This window comes from Marmota flaviventris, chromosome 14 (genome assembly GCF_047511675.1).
Source record: "Marmota flaviventris isolate mMarFla1 chromosome 14, mMarFla1.hap1, whole genome shotgun sequence".
Taxonomy (NCBI): domain Eukaryota; kingdom Metazoa; phylum Chordata; class Mammalia; order Rodentia; family Sciuridae; genus Marmota; species Marmota flaviventris.
The window spans coordinates 44,944,227-44,963,876 of NC_092511.1; the positions used below are offsets into that span (position 1 = coordinate 44,944,227).

Below are 19,650 nucleotides of genomic sequence, written 5' to 3' on the forward strand. Positions count from 1 at the left end.
AAACACAAAGACAAATCCAACTGAATAAATGATAATGACACACTACATAAGGATTATACAAATCTTACTGAAATATTCTCTTAGTTTAAGTTGATTAGTAATATAAAATTTTAATTATATTCATGGAATTTCAGTGAGCAAGGAGGAAGAGAGGGCTGGGGATATGGCTCTGTTGGTAGAGTGCTTACCTTGCATGCACAAGACCCTGGGTACAATACTCAGCACCAAAAAAAGAAAAAAAGAAGGAGGAGAAGAATATAAAAAGCATAAAGGAGCTGGGTGCAGTGGCACACGCCTGTAATCCCAGCAGCTCTGGAGGCTAAGACAGGAGGATTGGGCAAGGCACTCCCCCAGTACTGCCCACCCCCCAAAAAAAAGGCTGAAGCAGACAGACTGCAAGTTTGAGACTAGCCTCAGAAGTTGAACAAGACCCTTTCTCAAAATAAAAACTAAAAAGGGTTGGGGGAATCTAGCTGAGTGATAAAGTGCCCCAGCTTCAACCCCCAGAACTGAGAAAATAAAATAAATAAAAAGTATGAAGGAAGAGATAAAAAATGGTATAATTTTAATAAAGCAAGAAGGAACTGCTTTAAAATAAAAAAAGAGAAATAGGGTTGAACAAAACTATAGCAAAGACTTTTATTTTAGGTTTAAATTTATTTACTTTTGGTACTGGGATTGAACCCAGGGCCATTCTACCCCTGAATACATCCCCAGCCTTTTTTATATTTTTATTTTGAGACAAAGTCTCACTAAGTTTTGAGCCAGGCTTTGAATTTCTTCTGCCTCAGCCTCCTGAATGGCTGGGATTACAGGTGTGCCACCATGCCCAGCTGACAGAAATTTATTCTGATTGATAACATTTTAAAGATAAAATAATATTGTTGGTTAATAAGTATGGGATAGCAATTTCAAGCTAAAATATTCCAAACTATTGATAATCTTATTATTTATATAACATATTCAAACCAGGCATTTTTTTAAATGAAAATGTACAGCAGTCTATACCTACACAGTTCTCCAAAGTCTCATGTGTTAACAGCCTGGCTGACAGCCTGTAGAGCAACTAGAAGGCGGTGGAACCTTTAGGAGGTAGGCCTATTAGAAAGAAGTTGGGTCATTTGAGATGTACCCTTGAAAGGGTAATTGGCACTTGAATCCCTTCTTATTGTTTTGCTTCCTAGTTGCTACAAGGTGAGCAGCTTTGCTCCACAATGTGGTCCCCACCATGATGTTCTGTCTTGTCACAGACCTAAAAGCAATAGAGCCAGCCTGCCAGGAAGTGAAACCTCCAAAACCATGAACCCAAATAAGCTTTTCTTCCTTATAAACTGTTTACCTCAGGCATTTTGTCATAGCAACAGAACGCTGACTGACATAGAAGACTTTATGAAATATTCCACTTCAGGTTTAAATGTTAAATTCTTATTTCAATAATGAACTCCAGGGGCTGGGGTGTGGCTCAGTGGTAGAGCTCTTGCCTAGTACATACGAAGAACTGGGTTTGACCCTCAGCACCACATAAAATAAATAAATAAATAAAGGTATTGTGCCCATCTACAATTAAAAAAAAATTAGGGCTAGGGTTGTGGCTCAGTGGTAGAGCACTCGCCTAGCATGTATGAGGCACTGGGTTTGATCCTCAGCACCACATAAAAATAAAGATATTGTGTTTATCTACAACTAAAATATAAATAGTTTAAAAAATTTTTTTTAGAACTCTAGAACAAGTTTAATGTTTCTGTTTTAACAACAGTGGTATATAACTACACACAGAATACAATTTTCAATTAGTATCTCAAAAGCCATCAAATCACAATTTTTTTTTTTTACTTAAACCCAGGCCCTTGCACATTCTAGGCAAGTACTCTACCAGCAAGCTACATTTCCATTCCTTTTTAATTTTGAGAAAGGTCTTGCTATGTTGCCCAAGCTGGCTTCAAAGTGCAATCCTCTAGTCTCAACCTTCAGAGTGGCTGGGATTACAGGCATATGCCACTACATCTAACTTCAAGTTACATATTTTACTGGGTAATTCAATTAAACATTAATTTGCATGTTCAGGAAGTATAATTATTACTAATTAATTAATCTGGTTCTCCCAATATAGATGGAAATACATGAATAATAGTTTATTAAACTCACCTACTGGTTTACACAAATGGGATTCATAAAATATTAAATTTACAAAAAATTTCTTTCATATAATGAACTGACCAAAACTTGCTAGAATCACTAAGAATTTACTAGCTATCAAAACTAAGTTCAAAATGAAACTATACTTTACAGGTTTAATTATAATGGTAACCAAAATACAAATGTTCCAATTTCTAAATGAACTTTCTAATTTAATATTCTATCAATTGCCAGATACTCATCAAGATTACTTGGTTAACAGACTGGTAACAATCAATGCAAAAGTATTTTAAAGCAGTAAAAATTTTGCAAGAAAATCATGGAATATATTTGCATAATCTAAGGCAGTGGTTTTCAAAACATGGTTTTAGGACATTATGATGAATATCACATAGGACTTTTTTAGGAAATGATTTTATTCATGCAAAATTATGTGAGGGGGCACAAAAATATACGCAAAAATTAATTACTTGGTTTAAATGTTACAAAATTAAATATTTCTGTTCAGCTAAAGCCTAATTAAAATTCGGGTTTCAAGATGATAAATTGTGAGCTCCAAATAACATTTCCCATTTAAAAAAAAAAAAAGATTCAGAGAAATAGGTATTTCCATGTCTGGGACAAAAAATGTTAACAATGAACTTAGATTTTCTCACGGAAGAAAGCAAGGAACGCTTTTTTTAGGAGTGCTAAGTTGTGTCAAAGATACTATTTATTTATACATATATCTAATATCTATAGTAACATAATAAACTTATTTACCTTTTTACTTAACCTTTGATTTTCTTTTTCCATTTTCAGAATTTTGGAGGTGTTGCCTTCTACAGAATCCATAGTACTCCGGAGCTCTTCCACAGTTTTTGTCAAACTCTGGTTTTCCATTTCTAACTTTAATAACTTACTTGATGTCAGCTCATTCACCTCATGGCCCAAGGATTTCTGTGGTGCTATAATATTGAAAAAATATGCCATTAGTAAAACTACGTTTATATAAAAAATGTTGAATGTTAATGCATTAGGACACTTGGTTTTTAATTTTATAAAATCAATAAAAGTTAATAGTTATATAAGCATGAAAAATTTAATGTACAAAATTTAGCCTTAAGAGAGTAGAAAGAGCTGGGCATGGAGGCTCACACCTATAACCCCAGTGGCTTGGAAGGCTGAGACAGGGGAATCCAGAGTTCAAAGCCAGCCTCAGCAATTTAGGCCTAAGCAACTCAGGGAGACCCTGAGTTAAAAAAAAAAAAAAAATGTATATATATATATATATATATATACATTTATAAAAATACATTTATATATATATAAATATATATATATACATTTATATATATATATACATATACATATATGTATATATATACATATATATAAATATATATATAAATATATATATATAAAAATATATATAAATATATATATATACATTTATAAAAATGTATATATATATATATACATTCTCTCTCTCTCTCTCTCTCTATATATATATATATATAGAGAGAGAGAGAGAGAGAGCTATAGATATATATAGATGGATGGATAGATATAGATATAAGCTAGCAATGAGACTTGGTGGTTGAACACCCCTGGGTTCAATTCCTGGTACCAAAAAAAGAGATCACCAGTTCTAGTTCCATGAGAAATGAACTACTTGACAATGGCCAATCCACTTTACTCTTAATGATTTTTAGGTTTCTTTTGTAAATATAGGTACTGCTCTGTGATCTTAGTGGTCATTGTGTAACCCAAATAAGAAATATAAAGCATATTTATGCGATACCTTCAAAAATTAAAAGATGACAGATTGAAGAAGAATCTTATGATATGGACAAAGTTAAGACAGTATACATGGGTCATTTTCTTCTAAATTAAGAATTCATGACCATGTGTAGTAGCACATGCCTGTAATCCCAGTGGCTCAGGAGGCTGAGGCAGGGGGATCACAGGTTCAAGGCCAGCCTCAGCAATTTAGCAAGGCCCTAAGTGACTCAGCAAGACTCTGTCTCCAAATAAAACATAAAAAATAAAAAAGGGGCTGAGGATGTAGCTCAGTGATAGAATGCTTGCCTAGCATGTGTGAAGTACTGGGTTCAATTCTCAGCACCGCATATAAATAAAATAAAGGTCTGTCAACAACTAAAAAAACATTTAAAAAAATAAAAAAGGGCTGGGGGGATATGGCTCAGTGGTTAAGTACTCCTTTCAGTCCCCAGTGCCAAAAAAAAAAAAAAAAAAGAAAGAATTTTTACGAGCAGAGAGCAAATCTATTCTCTTTTGCCAAGAGAAAGCATCTTTAGCTTTACATATTTTAAAATAAGAAAACTTGGTGTCTACTTCTGAAAATACTCTTCAGTAAGCCAAAAATAATTATTTTAAAAATAACCCTACAGTAGTCTGGGCGTGGTGGCACACACCTATAACCAGAACAACTCTGGAGGTGAGACAAGAGGATTGCAAGTTCAAAGCCAGCCTGGGCAATTTAGAGAAACTAAGTCTCAAAATAAATAACAGAAAGGGCTGGGATATAGTTCAATGGTAGAGCATCCCAGTACTGGGGGTGAGAGGAGGCTCTATAATACCATAACTTGCTAGTGCAAAAATATTAGGCTAGGCTGAGAATCACTTGAGCCCAGTCTGTAGAACATAGTAAGACCCCATCTCAAAAAAAATAAAAGGAATTACAAGTGAAATACCATACCTAGGATTTTTAAAAATCCCTCAAGAATTGAAATGGGTGAGGTATTAGAGGGCATTTCTATTTTGTGCTTTAAAACTTTCTTGATAAAAAGCAAAGAAACACTCACACAGCATTTACCCCTGCTTGCATACATTCTCTTAAATATTAGGTACAGTAAATAACTTCCTAGTTCAAAAAATGCAAACCTCAATTTTTATGTCTGGCTTTAGTTGTAGTCATCAAGTTGTTAATCTTTTATTAAAATTTTGTTGGATAATTTTATAATTCCATTAGTTCCCCAAATCTCTTTTGTTTTGTTTTCATCTATAATCTATTTACTCCATCAAAGAACAGCAGAGACAGCAGAGTAAAGGAAGAGGAATAGGGGGAAGAAGGAGAAAAAGGAAAGAGAAAATACTGGGAAATGAGTTGGAACAAATTGTATTACATGCTTGTATGATTAGATCAAAATGAACCTTAATATTATGTATAAATATAATGCACTAATAAAAAATCAGGAAAAAGCTGGGCACAGTGGTGAACGCCTGTAATCCCAGAGGCTCAGGAGACTGAAAAAGGAGGATCACAGTTCAAAACCAACCTCAGCAATGGCAAGGCGCTAAGCAACTCAGTGAGACTCTGTCTCTAAATAAAATACAAAATAGGGCTGGAGATGTGGCTTAGTGGTCGAGTGGCCCTGTTTCAATCCCTGGTACCACACGCCCCCAAAAACAAAATCAAGAAAAGAGGAAAAAAAAGATTTTAAAAAGACGATTTAACTAAAAACTTACAGGATAAATTGTTCTAACTGACAACTAATGAAGCATTAAAATTGAATTTTGAAAAGACACCACTTTTTCATTTGGGTAAGAGTTTAAAAAAAGTGACATGCCCTAGACTTGATGAAATTATTCACATTTTTCCCATTTCTATTTCCATTATCAGCCTTTTGTAAATCTGTTCCATCTTATAAATGATATTAAAACAGCATAGAGGGGCTGGGGAGACAGCTCAGTGGTAAAGTACTTGCTTAGCATGTATGACACCTTGAGTTCAATCCCCAACACAACATAACAAACAAAAATAGCATAGAGGTGCTGGGGTTGTAGTACAGTGGTACAGCTTGCCTAGCATGTGTGAGCTACTGGGTTCAATCCTAAATGCCACATAAAAATAAATATAAAAATAAAGGTATTGTGTCCATCTACAACTAAAAACAAAATATTAAAAATAAAACAGCAAAGAAACAATTTAGATATACATCATTCTTGAGTATTATTATCAATCCAACGTGGATTTTTTTTTTTTTTGCACTAGGGACTAAACCAAGGGATGTTTTATCACTGAGCTATGTCCCTTATACTTTTAATTATTATTGTTATTTTTTGAGACAGGCTATTACTAAGATGCCTTGAACTTGAATTGCTCCTACCTCAGCCTCCTCAGTCACTGAGATTACAGGCATGTTCCACTATGCTTAGCTCTGGATTAGATATTCTAACAAGAAAAAACAAGCTTGTTTGTCAAATTAAAAATGTAAAAATATTAATAAGCATTGTTTTTATAAAGCATCTATAATTTTTTAATCTAGGATTTCACTAATTCACTTTATAATTTTCTTTAGTTATAAAAAAGAGCAACAAAAGGAATTATAGAAATTCTCTCAATCTTAAATTCACATTTTCATTTATTAAAAATTTTAATTGTTTTCATGCTACAATTACTGACATATTTATTTGTTTTTAGTTAACAAAAATTGTATATATTTATGGTATATATATATGATGTTTGGATATAACTACATTTTGGTTAAATGAAGCTAATATTTTATTACTTCACATACTTTTTTCTGTGTGTGCTGAGACCATTTCATTTTACTCTTTTAGTAATTTTCCAGTATTCACAGGGTTTTTATGAACTACAGGTACTATGGATGTACAACAGACCTCATAAACTTATTCCTGTATAACTGAAAATGCTGCATCCCTTACCCAACATCTCCCTTATCTTCCCAGTCGGTAGCTTCTGGTAACCACTAGACTTTTTAAGATTCCATGTATAAGTTAGACATTGCAGTATTTGTCTTTCTGTGCCTGAATTATTTAACTCAACATATTGTCCTCTAGGTTTTTCCATATTGCCAAAAATGACAATTTCTTTTTTTTTTTTTTTTTTTGGTGCTGGGGATTGAACCCAGGGCCTTGTGCATGCTACATCCCCAACCCACTTTCCTTGCTTTTTTTTTAAGGCTGAATAATATTCCAGTCACATTTTCTTTATCCCATTCACCCACTGATGGATACTTAGGTTGATTCCATGTCTTATCTATTGTGAGTAATGCTGCAATTATGATGGGAGTGCAGAATCTTTAACAAGCTGATTTCATATTTTTTTGAGAATATACCCAGAATTAGGACTGCTGGATCCACCTGGTATATCTATTCTAATTTTTTGAGAAACCTCCATACTGTTTTCCAAAATGGTTGTACCAATTTACATTCTTACCAACAGAATACAGATGCTCCTTGTCATCTGTATCCTTACCAACATCTGAATCCTTTGTCTCATAAACAGCCATCCTAAGAGGTTTCAGGTGATATTTCATTGTGGTTTTAATTCCCATTTCCCTGATAGTGACACTGAGAGTTTTTTAATATACCTATTAGCCACTTGTATATTTTCTTTGGAGAAATGTCTATTCAGATCCTTTGCCCATTTTTAAGTCATGCTGTTTTCTTAATATTGAGTGGAGTTCATTATATCTTTTGAATATTGACCCTTTATTAGATGCCATATTTTACAAATATATTCTCTCCACTCTATAAGCTGTCTCTCTTCACTCTACTGATTGCTTCCTTTGCTGTGCAGAAGCTTTTTAAGTTTGATGTAATCTTGTAAGTGTATTTTTGCTTTTGTTGCTCTGTTTTGGGGATCTTGTCCAAAAATCATTGCCCAGACCAATGTCATGGATCTTTTGCCCTATATTTATTTTCTTCAGTAGTTTATACTTTCAGGTCTTATATCTAATTCTTTAATCCATTTAGACTTGTTCTTTTGCATGTGTCTGTTCAGTTTTTCTAGCACCATTTATTGAAGAGATTGTCCTCTACCTATCATTTGTTCCTGGCATGTTTGTCAAAAATCAATTGACCACAAATATGTAGGTTTACTTCTGGGTGCTCCATTCTGTTCAATTCATTTATGTGTATGTTTTTATGCCCATTTTATTTATTTATTTGTTTATTTAGAGACAAGGTCTTGCTAAGTTGCTGAGGTTGGCATTGAACTTGCAATCCTCCTACCTCAACCTCCTGAGTATCTAGGATTACAGGTGTATGTCATCATGCCTGGCTAGTTTTGTGCTATTTTGTTTACTATAACTTTGTAGTAGATTCTGAAATCAAGTAGTGTGATGCCTTTGGTTTTATTCTTTCTATCCAAGATTTTGCATGGTTTCAATGAAGTTTAGGATTGTTCTTTTTTTTCTATTTCTGTGAAAAATATTGTTGAAATTGTAATAGGGATTGCACTAAATCTCTAGATCACTTTGGGTAGTATGAGCATTTTATTCCCCCATTAGCAGAGACTGAATCCAAGAATGCTTGAACACTGCCCAGGCCGTTTATTTTTTATTTTGAGACAGCTAAATTGCTTAGTGTTGCTAAGTTGATGAAGTTGGCCTTGAGCTTGAATATTCTTCTGCCTCAGCACTTTCTATATTAAAAGATTATATCATCTGCAAACACAAATTTAACTCCTTCCTTTCTGATATGGATTCCTTTTATTTCTTTCTCTTGTCTAACTGCTATGGTTAGAACTTCTAGTACAATGTTGAATAGAAGTAGTAAGAATAGCCATCCTTCTCTTATTCCTGACCTTAGAATATCAGGATGCTAGCTAGCTATGGATAATAATGTTGGCTATGATGATGGCTGCAGTCTTGTCACTTATGACCTTTACTATGTTGAGGTACATTCTTTCTATCTCTATCCTAGAGTTTTTATCAAAAAGAGGTTTAGCCAGGTATTGTGGTGCACACCTGAAATCCCAGTGGCTCAGGAGGCTGAGGCAAGAGGATCAGAAGCTCAAATCCAGCCTTAGCAACTTAGTAAGGCCCTAAGCAACTCAGCAATACCCTGTTGTCTCTAAATACAAAAAGAGGGGTGGGGATGTGGCTCAGGAATTAAGTGCCCCTGGGTTCAATTCTCAGTACAAATAAAAAGAGAGGTTTAATTCTTTTGTCAAATGCCTTTTCTATCCATTGAGATGATCATATTGTTTTTAGTTCTTTATTCTGTTAATGTAGTGTATCACATTTATTGATTTGTATATGGTGAACCATCCTTGCATTCCAAAATTAAATCCCACTTGATCATGAAGAATGATGCTACTGGATGTGGTGAGAATTTTTCCATTTATGTTCACTGAGAATACTGAACTGCAATTTTCTTTTCTTATAGAGCTCTTGTCTGATTTTCAAGAATTAGGGTAATGCTGGCCTTGCAAAATGAATTTGTAAGCTTTTTCTCTTCTTCAACTCTTTTGGAAGAGTTTGAGAAAGATGGTATTAGTTCTTTAAATGGTTCATTCAGCAGTGATGGAAGACTTTATTAATGATTCCATCTCCTTACTCATTATTGATCTGTTCAGATTATATTATTTCTTTATGCTTCAGTCAGACCAACTCTCAGTCACAATTTGTAGTCATGTGTTTCAATAAATAATATTACGCTATAACATGGTATATATTAATACTTCCAATGCTATGACTGTGCTTCACTGAAGCTTCATGTCAGATCATGATGTATTAAAAATGAGGCTTACAATACATTTTTAGTAATATGGAAGAGTGTCTATGTAGTAGTGTTAAGTAAAAAAAGGAATTTGAATTTTATACACATGGTGACCTTGTAATGTTTAATTACATATGTACTGAAATGTTCTGAAGAAAGTTTTCTGAAATGTAAAAGTAATATAAGCAACTATTATTGATCTTAATTTCCTCCTTTGTACTTTTCCACATACAATTAATTTTATAGAAAGAAAATCCCTTGTATAATTTGAAGAGACAACTACTACACCACATTAAAACAAATATTCTGGTCTACAATTACAGTTAAAATCAGTTATAAAACAACTGTGTGACATAATGATTACAATGATAGTTACTATAAGGATTTTGAAGTATCAACAAAGTTAATCCTCACAATCCTCCCAACTACCTCACAAGGTAGTTAATATTTGCTCCCGTTAGGTGAAGAAACTCTTAACTGTAAATTTTAACTACTTTAATAGAAAGCATTTAGTTTGAATCACTTTCTTTGCAACTCAATTCCCAAGGAGTAGGAAAAAACAAGTTAAACAAATATTTTAAGTAACCCATCTCTGTAAGTTCATTAACTGAATGTGGTCAGTACACAGGGGACCAGAATTTTGAATTAGGTTGTCAAATTTTGTAAAATTAGGAAAAACCTTAAAGATATAATATATAGGATAAGTCGTGTGTATAAGTAATTATTCTATAAGTATCTGATTCTAAAATCTCTTAGAGATTATATTACCTCAACACTATATCCTCAGTGCCAGGTATAGTGTTTTACATTTGGCAGATGTTTAATAAATATTTGCTGAAGGAATGCAAAAAATAATCCAATATGGGGTAACAGAAATTATAAAAGTAGTCTCATTTGAATAAATATGACCTGGCTGTAATTTCAATAAAGTATGTCATCATTAGTACATCCAAATTCATAACCCAAGCAACTGTATTTTAATTAGGCCCAACTTTAAGAAAGATAAATTAATGGGAAGCCTAGAAAAAGAGAACAAATTGTAAAAAATTTGTCTGACAGTCGATTATTATCTCCAGGAGTAGACTGGTTAGCAAGAGTAATCTTGTAACCATCAGTGGTTGGGCTGGACAGAATCCTATAATGGCAATCACACATATTATGAAAGTAGCCATGAAAATCTTTAACTTCTCTTACCCTGACCACATATTAACCTAAGAATCTGCCCATTATATTTTGACTTCCTATTTTGGTCTGTCTATAGTCAAAGAACATGCTGACTAGCTAATACAACTTTTCTGTTTTCTTTACTTACAACTTATTATTTACTAATAAATTATATATTAAATATATAAATATTAAATATTATTAAATGTTACTACATTTACTATTATATTTTTTGAAAAAAATCAATAAATTGTTATTCCAGTAGCCTCTTGTGACATTAACATGAAATAGTGCCTAAATCACCAATTAAATCTGCTATTGCAATCGTACATAAAATTGAATTCTAGACACGGAAAGCTAATAATCAGACCTAAACAGTGTAATCAACATATTATTATGCTAGACAATGGTTTGTTGGCCTTCTGAGGTATTTCCAGTTAGGAAAAATGAAGAACTGCAATAAAATATCCAAAAATATAAACAAATACAACTTTCATTTATCTTTGTAGGTAAAACAATATTGGGAATACCTTCAGAAAGTTCACTAGTTCTGGATATCTGTTCCAGCTCCCAGCCAAGATGTAATGATTCATCCATGCTTTGCTTCTGTGCCATTTCCAAAGTCATGTTTTCTTCCATTAATTCTTCGATCTTTTTTCTATCCATATCTCGTTCCTTTTTTATTGGCAAGAAGTAGGGAGAGAAAAGAAAACTAAGAAACAGTACTATTTTAAGCCACTGTTTTATTATTTATAACTTCTATTAGAAAAATAATATGAGGATAAGTTTTCATTTCCTTAAAATTTTTAGTTTGAAGGCAATAATCAGTTATTATAATTGTTACTGGTCATTATACTGACCAGGTATCTGACATTCTTTTAAAGTGATCTTTGGGAACAATGAAAATGCTTCTTCTCTGAAGAATAGCTTCAGTGATACCACAAAAGTATTCTGACCCAATGCTAAATTTTAGCCAACAGCTTTATTTTTGTGTTTTTAAAGACATGTTTATACAATAGCTAATTTATTGTGGTTTTGAAAGGTAGATGACAAACTTAATAATACACATCTGTAACAAAAGCAGAAATTTCTACTACTTATGTGTTTATGCAAAGTTGGAAGCATCTAAATTATTTAGCTATCTCTTTTCTGCTAATGACTTAAGGATTCTAGTCATTCTTGGCATTAGAGAGAAATGAGTCATATTTTAGAATTTTTCCTTAGAGGCTATTAATTGATATACCTATAAAACTTACCATTTCCATATCATGCAGTTTAGCCTTTAATTGTAAATTCTCTTTTTCTAATTCATGTAATTTATCAGAACGAGCTCGAGTTCCTTCTAGTTGGTCTTCCAACATGGTTTTTGTTTCTAATAAAACTTGATTGTCTTCTTTTAATTCCTATAAACATTTCAAAGTCTTATTTATCACCAAAGTGCTAGTGTCTGTTAGTTTTTGAAAGTTAACAGAACATAAAAATTATTTATTGTAAACTAAAACATAAAAGCCATCCTTATTGAAAGATCTATGCAAGAGTAAAACTAATGAATAACAAATATATCAATGTGTTTTGGCTTCATTCCCTTTCCTCTCCACAAATTTAAGCTAAAATGCAATCAAAATGCTTAGTCCTTATATTAGAATGAGTAATACTACTATAATTTCACATAAAACTGTAGGGAGTATATTTAAATTTCTTAATCACAAGGTTAAAGAACAAAGTAGTCTTTCAGATATTTAAGAAACTAAGTTCCATAGAATCGGGGCTTATTCTATTAACTGAAATAAGACTCACATTTCTCTCTAGATATAACTTGAGAGTGAAGGTTTTTGTAATAAAATACTAAGACTCACATAAATGATAAACCAAATGTCTATCAATAAATGTTTTATGAAAACATCCTGAGGAAATCCTTAAAAATCCCCATATATGATTTGAAGATTCTATCTAAGTTCTATGCCTGTGGTTTATACATCCTAAAGAAAATATATAAAAACAGTGGCATCCATGAAATACCTTAGCCTTGCATATGTACATCTAAAAGAATTAATATGAATTTTGTCTTGAAGGCCTGTTGGGGCTATTTAGTGATAATTTTCAGGATAAAGTGTTCTATTTTCTCTTATGTTTTCATTTCTTCATTTTGCATACTCCTTTCTTCTGTATGAGGATACATACTGAAATTGACTAAAATCTCCTCAGATTTAGCTGACAGAAAATAAGAAAACTACTGAAAAAGGAAAAAAATAATGTAAGGACTGTCAAATTCTTGCTGTTAGTGTCAAATTTCTATAACACTGAACTACTAAGGAGGAAAAGTTGCTTTTTAAAAATTTACTTATATATACATAGCCTTCACTGATTCACATTTACCAACTCAGTTAAGCAGCAATCAGGAACATGTTATGCTTTCACTTATGGGGATAAGTTTGATTAGTAGAGAAATGCTTTTGATTATGAGGGAAGGACTTGAAAAAGTCTGCTTTACCTATGATGTTAAGTAAAGGAATGAAAGAAGAGACACAGAGTTGAAAATGTCTGAAAATCTCTTTTTAAAAGTCTAAGAAATAATGCTGATCTATCATAATGTGAACAAAAGATATTTACTGTTTGTTTAACATTTGTAAAGGTCCTTGGTTATCAAGCGCATTTTCCATGCATTTTGAAAATCATATCACTTTTAAAGAAAAAATATTGTAAATGGTTAATATTATGTAACATACCTCAACTCTTGCTTTATAAAATTCAATATCATGTAGCCTCTCTTTATATCTGCTGACTTCACTTTCAAGCTTATCAACTCTAATTGCCTTCTCTCGAAGTGCATCTAATTCATCTCGGTACATTCGAGCAGAACGAGCATCCGAAAGTAAATTCATGTTCTAGATATAAATAAAGAGTAATACTTCTAATATTACTTTCTATTTTAAACATTTTATGCCTCGAAATATTTACTAAAAAATCATTGAGTTACATATTTTAAAAAGGGGAATTTTATATAAATTGTATCTTAATTAGAAAGTTTTTTAAAAAATGGGAAAAAAAAATGAAGCCTTTTTTCTTAAATCAAGAAAAAGAAAAGGATTTTAAACATCATACACAAAATCTTATATAATACTCAGGAATGTAAAAAATATGAAGATATTTTAAAGTAAGTTAATCTCAACAAAATCATTTGCAAGTAATTTAAGGTGAAAAAGTTAACTTTAAAACACAAGACAGTAAAAATACAGAAGATGCCTGGTGTGGTTGTACACACCTGTAATGCCAGTGACTTGGGAAACTGAGGCAGTAGGATTGCAAGTTCAAGGCCAGCCTGGGCTATTTAGAGAGACCATCTTTCCAAAAAAAAATTAAAAGGAGGGGCGTGCCTGGGATGTCCTGAAATCAACCTCTAGTACTTAAAAAAAAAAAAAAAAAATACAGAAGAGACAGACTGTATTACTTAAGCATATTAGTAGTTATTTTAGAGAAATGTTTCTATTATATTAAGTGTTTCAAATATATTGTGACATAGCATTTGAGTCAAATTTTAAAAACCTTTTAAAACTCCTATTGTAATCTTTTAGAACAGTCGTTCTCAAAGCATGGTCCAGGGGCTTCTTTGAAAAGATTTCAGGGAATTCATAATAAAGATTAAGGTATTTTATCTTTTTCACTCTCATTCTCTCATGACTGTGCTGTAGATTTTTCCAGAGGCTACATGGCATGTGACATCTTAATAAACCGAATGCAGGAAGAGAAGAGAATCCAGCAGTCTTCTACTGTATCAGGCATTAAAGAGACCTTCAAAAATATAAAATAGTAGTACTTTTTCCCTTTAATTTTCTTTTTCAGTTAATAATGTTTTGGAGAATCACACTTTTGGGCAGGGTATACTGGGGATTGAACACAGGGACACTTAACCACTGAGCCACACTCCCAGTCCTTTTTTGGATTTTATTTAGAAACAGGGTCTCACTGAATTCCTCAGGGCCTCACTAAGTTGCTGAGGCTGGCTTTGAACCTTCGATCCTCCTGCCTCAGCCTCCACAGCCGCTGGGATTACAGGTGTGCACCACCACACCCAGCTTAAGAACCACACTTTTAGAGGGCACACACACATATAATAAACAAACTGAAAACAAAAATCCCTCTACCATTAAGAAGTAGAATAGTAGCCACAGCTTATCTAGAAATAGGACTTTCAGTCTCATTCATCTAGGAAGTCCCAGTTCATGACCCTACAAATGAAGTGTTCTCTACATTTAAGATGGCAGATTACGGGAAATTGGGGACCTTAGCCCAGTCCTTATCATTTGTGAATTAAGAGCCTATACACTACCCTGAAATGAAAAAAAATAGAGTGATTAAAAGGCGTGAATTCTTACACACTCTTGGTTCAAGATAAAAAAAAAAATAACAAAACCCTCAAAACACAAGGCTTTAAAATAAAATATAATTAAAAAAATAAAAAGTAATCTTATTTAATAGGAAAATAGTAAAAGTAGATGGAGAGGAATGAGGGTAGGGCAAGGGAAAGTCAAAATATGTTATGAGCATAGCTAAATGGGCCACAGTGAAACCTGCCATACTGTACAATTAGGTACCAATAAGGGGAAAAAACACAACTATGCAGAAGCACGGGAAGAAGTTTCCCAGTTTTAAATTTCACTTAGTTTTTTATTTTTTAAGTCTATTCTTATATCCTCAAGTTCATTTTCTCCTTCTTTTTTTTAAATCTGTATTTTATTTATTTTATGTGGTGCTAAGGATTGAACCCAGTGCCTCACTCATGCTAGGCGAACGCTCTATCACTGAGCCACAACCCCAGCCCCAGTTTCACTTAGTTTTAAGTGATAGTGAAAGGAACACACCATCAGAGAACAAAAACCCAGGGAGATACACATAAATAGCACAATTCATAGTATGTAGAGGTACTCCATCTTCCAAGACCACAAAAGCCAAACATAACAAAAAGATGGAACTGTCCTAGTCCCAATAGGCTCTTTTTTGGGCTCTGTTATTTTTGAAGACAGAGAATTTAAAAAATCATCAATTTCTTTAAGGCTTGGTTACTTTACTTAATAATTTAAAGAACTAAAGGCAAAGTTATAAATTACAAGAAGAAAAATCAATTTCTAATACTTGGTGGTCTTATGTAACAACAGTTCCAGGTACAAACCTCTTGTTGCAGCCTTTTAAGTTCTATTTCCATTTGTTCAAGCTCCTGCTTACAATCCAACAACTGTTCAGTCTTTTCTTCCCTTATAAACACAAAAAATATATTTATTAAAGAATAAACAATTCTTTTAAAAACTGTGATCATCATTTGCATTAATACAAATGAATTATTTCTAAATAACCAGTTGAACGTAGTATTAGCCATAATCCCAACCCAGTGGGAAAAAAAGCAAAGCAAAAGATATTAGGAATGCATATAACTAGATGTCACCAAAGTCCCACCTCAATGTTCTTCAAAGGCTAATTTCAATGACTAATGTTCTCACAGTTTATAATGTAGTCTCTCTCTCTCTCTCTTGATCTTTCCTTCCCCTTTTGTTCCCAACTCTCCTTTCTTTTTCTCCCTTGCTCCCACCTTGCATGGTCAATGGCAATTAAGCTGGAAGGTTTTTTATTGATGCAATACTATCTGAGGTAGACTCTCAAGGGTTCCCAATGGTCTAAAGAAAATTATACACTTACTACTTGCTATACAGATTTCTAAACTTCTCTAATTGTTTTCTACAATGTTATCTTAAAATGTCTTCAATTTCTTCTATTATTTTTTGAACTGTATTTCTATGTCCCTTCAGAGCAAATCTGCTCAGAGTAAGCCTCCACTCACTATCTCTACTTTCTTATATTTTCTTTTTTAATAATAATAAAAGGTCACTGTATAAACAACCTGTTATTCACATCTCCTCATATAAAAACAGGAAGCATATCAAAACCATAATTTTAAAAGGTGAAGAAATATTCTCTTTGTTAGAGCAACCATAATTTGTTAAGTAGGTTCCATTTCTCGTTGTAATGAATGTTTAGGTAATAAAACTCATTACACATGAAATCCTGTATATTTCAGGACAGATGTCTGAAAGTGTAGGTTTAAAGGTGTTTAACATATACTGTCAAACTGCTCTACAGAAAGGATAATACCAAACAGCAGAGGACAAAAGTAAAAACTGTTGTATTATTATTCTAATTTGTATTCCTTTGAATACTAGCAAAGACTAAATTTGTTTCCCCACATTTGTGATATTAAAATTTCTATTTTTGGTCTGGGATTGTGGCTCAGTGGTAGAGCGCTCGCCTAGCACGGGTGGGATCCGGGTTTGATCCTCAGCATCACATAAAAATAAAGGCATTATGTTGTGCCCATCTATACCTAAAAAATAAATATAAAAAAAGTTTCTATTTTGTGAATTATTAGATCACGTCTTATTCTAACTTTCTACTGGATGGTCTGTCTTTTCCTTAACTAAAAAGTTATTTCCAACAAGGCTTAGTAGTACAGGTCTATAATCCTATCAGCTTGGGAGGCTGAGGCAGGAGGATTGTGAGTTCAAAGCCAGCCTCAGTAACTTAATGAGGCCCGAAGCAACTTGGCCGAGACCTTGTCTCTATGTAAAATACAAAAAGGGCTGGGGATGTTGCTCAGTGGTTAAGGTCCCTGGGTTCAAGCCCTGGTACCAAAAAAGAAAGCTATTACCTTTCATGTTGTTAATAATATTTTTTGCAAAGTTTTGTTGTTGTTGAGTGCTTTTTTAAACTTAGTTTCTTCATTGTGGTAACATATATAACATAAAATTTGACAATCTAATTTGTTGTTGTTTTACTGGAGATTGAACCCAGGGCCTTGTACATGCTAGGCAAGTGCTCTACCACAGAGCTATATCCCTAACCCTTGTAATTTTATTTTGAGATAGGGTTTTGCTAAATTGCCCAGGCTAGCCTTTAATTTGTAATCCTCCTGCTCCAGCTTCCTCAGTAGCTGGGATTACAGGAATGCACCACTGCTCCCAGCTGCTCTAATCATTTTAAAGTGCAGCACTATTTGTAATAGTCAAAAAGTGGAAAACAACTCAAACACCAATCATCTAATGAATGAAAAATCAAAATGTGAGATAATCACCCAATGGAATACTATTCAACCATAAAATACTGAAGTACTTGCTATAACAGGGATGGAACTGGAAAACATTATGCTAAGTAAAAGAAGCAAATCACAGAAAGCCATTTATTATATGATCCTATTTATATGAAATATCCAGAATAGGCAAATCCATGGGAAAAAAGTAGAGTAGTGGCTGCCAGAAGCTGAGGGAAAAGAAGGATAGGTATAAAATATGTTTTTAAAAACCATCAAAAAATATCATAAAAATAAAAATGTCTTGGAGCTGGGGTTGTGGCTCAGTGGTAGAGCGCTCGCCTAGCACATGTGAGGCCCTGGGTTCGATCCCCAGTACCACATAAAAATAAATAAATAAAACACAGGTATTGTACTACAACTAAAAATAAATATTGTTTTTAAAAGTTTTGCAATTATTGTGTGGTCACTGAGCAATTCTACTTTGTAAATTAAAAGCACTTAACTGTACACTTTAAAAGGATGAATTTTCAGATACAGAATTATTTCTGGTATTGGGGATTGAACTCACGGGCATGTGACCACTAAGCCACATCCCCAGCTCTATTTTGTATTTTTATTTAGAGACAGGGTCTCACTGAGTTGTTTAGTGCCTCACCGTTGCTGAGGCTGGTTTTAGACTCAAGATCCTCCTGCTTTAGCCTCTGGAGCCGCTGGGATTACAGGCATGTGGCACCATACCCAGTGTTCAATAATCTATATTTTAAAAAAATTATTTACATTACAGAAACTTTCAAAACATGAAATCAATGAAGCATTAAGAATTATTTAAGGGATGAATGTGGTGGTGCACCCTTGTAATCCCAGCACTAGGGAGGCTAAGGCCAGAGGACAGAAGTTAAAAGTCAGCCTCAGCATCTAAGAAACCTAGCGAGACTCTGTCTCAAAATAAAAAATAAAAAGGGCTGGGGATTGTGGCTCGGTAGTTGAGAGCCTTGGGTTCAATCTCTAGTACAAAAACAAAGCAAAGCAAAACAAAACAAAAACATATATATGATATATTATACACACACACACACACACACACATATATATACATACATATATTACTAAAGGCAGTCTTTGAAAGTGTAACAAATATATTAAAGTGAAATTTACAAGGAATTTTTTCTTATATCCAAATGGTAAATCATACTTTTACTCTGAATGTTTATAAATCAAAGGCAATATTATGATGTATCACCCATAAATGATACCACTTAATTTGCACATTCTAATTACCATTACTTATTATATAGGTTTTGTTAGGTATAAAACTACCTAGACTATTTTTGTGCATAATGAATTCTGAAGATGGCTGCTTCACTTTAGTAAAAATCTGTTGCAATAAAAAGACTTAAAACAAATGTTAATATATGAAATTCATGAAAAGACACATTTTCAAAGGATAACAAAGATATTAAATGGTAATGATTAAGTGCTAGTTACAGGAAATACTTGCTTATATATCTGGCATATTTATTTATCCATTAAAATACTCATTTACATTTTTAGTAAGTATATATGAAACCAAATTTTGTCAATCCCTGTTTAATAGACTGCAAGGCCAAGTAATTTTTATTTAAAAATTAAATTCTAGTATAGTGCAAAATGTTAAGCGAATTCAAGGCCATCATTGCTGTTCTAATTGCATGCTTTATCTAAAGACTGGCAAAGATTGTGCTAAATTATATGGAAAGAACTAGTGTTCACTGTTTAGGCTATCCATTAACTGCCAGTCAAACTAATAACAGCAATCTTTTCCC

The 19,650-nt window shown here is 33.0% G+C and overlaps 1 protein-coding gene and 1 long non-coding RNA gene across 8 annotated transcripts in view; one reads left to right on the plus strand and one right to left on the minus strand.

Moving 5' to 3' along the window:
* The window catches only part of LOC114091856 (uncharacterized), a 42,757-nt gene extending 39,611 nt beyond the window's left edge, over positions 1-3,146 (plus strand). Inside the window, exon 4 of the long non-coding RNA XR_003582569.3 lies at positions 2,938-3,146. This is a non-coding gene — a long non-coding RNA (uncharacterized lncRNA). The remainder of the gene's footprint in view (positions 1-2,937) is intronic.
* The window catches only part of Ccdc88a (coiled-coil domain containing 88A), a 125,786-nt gene that overhangs the window by 48,809 nt on the left and 57,327 nt on the right, over positions 1-19,650 (minus strand). For 6 of the 7 annotated variants that reach the window (XR_011704344.1, XM_027934374.3, XM_027934372.2 and 3 more), the window contains exons 9-13: positions 15,941-16,022; positions 13,500-13,658; positions 12,030-12,176; positions 11,304-11,448; positions 2,899-3,083 (exon numbers count right to left, since the gene is read on the minus strand). Coding sequence is in view for 6 of the 7 variants with exons in the window: in XM_027934374.3 (XP_027790175.1) it covers positions 2,899-3,083; positions 11,304-11,448; positions 12,030-12,176; positions 13,500-13,658; positions 15,941-16,022 (718 nt within the window). In the remaining variant the exon portion in view is untranslated. The remainder of the gene's footprint in view (positions 1-2,898; positions 3,084-11,303; positions 11,449-12,029; positions 12,177-13,499; positions 13,659-15,940; positions 16,023-19,650) is intronic. The other variant, XM_071601583.1, reaches the window with a different exon arrangement.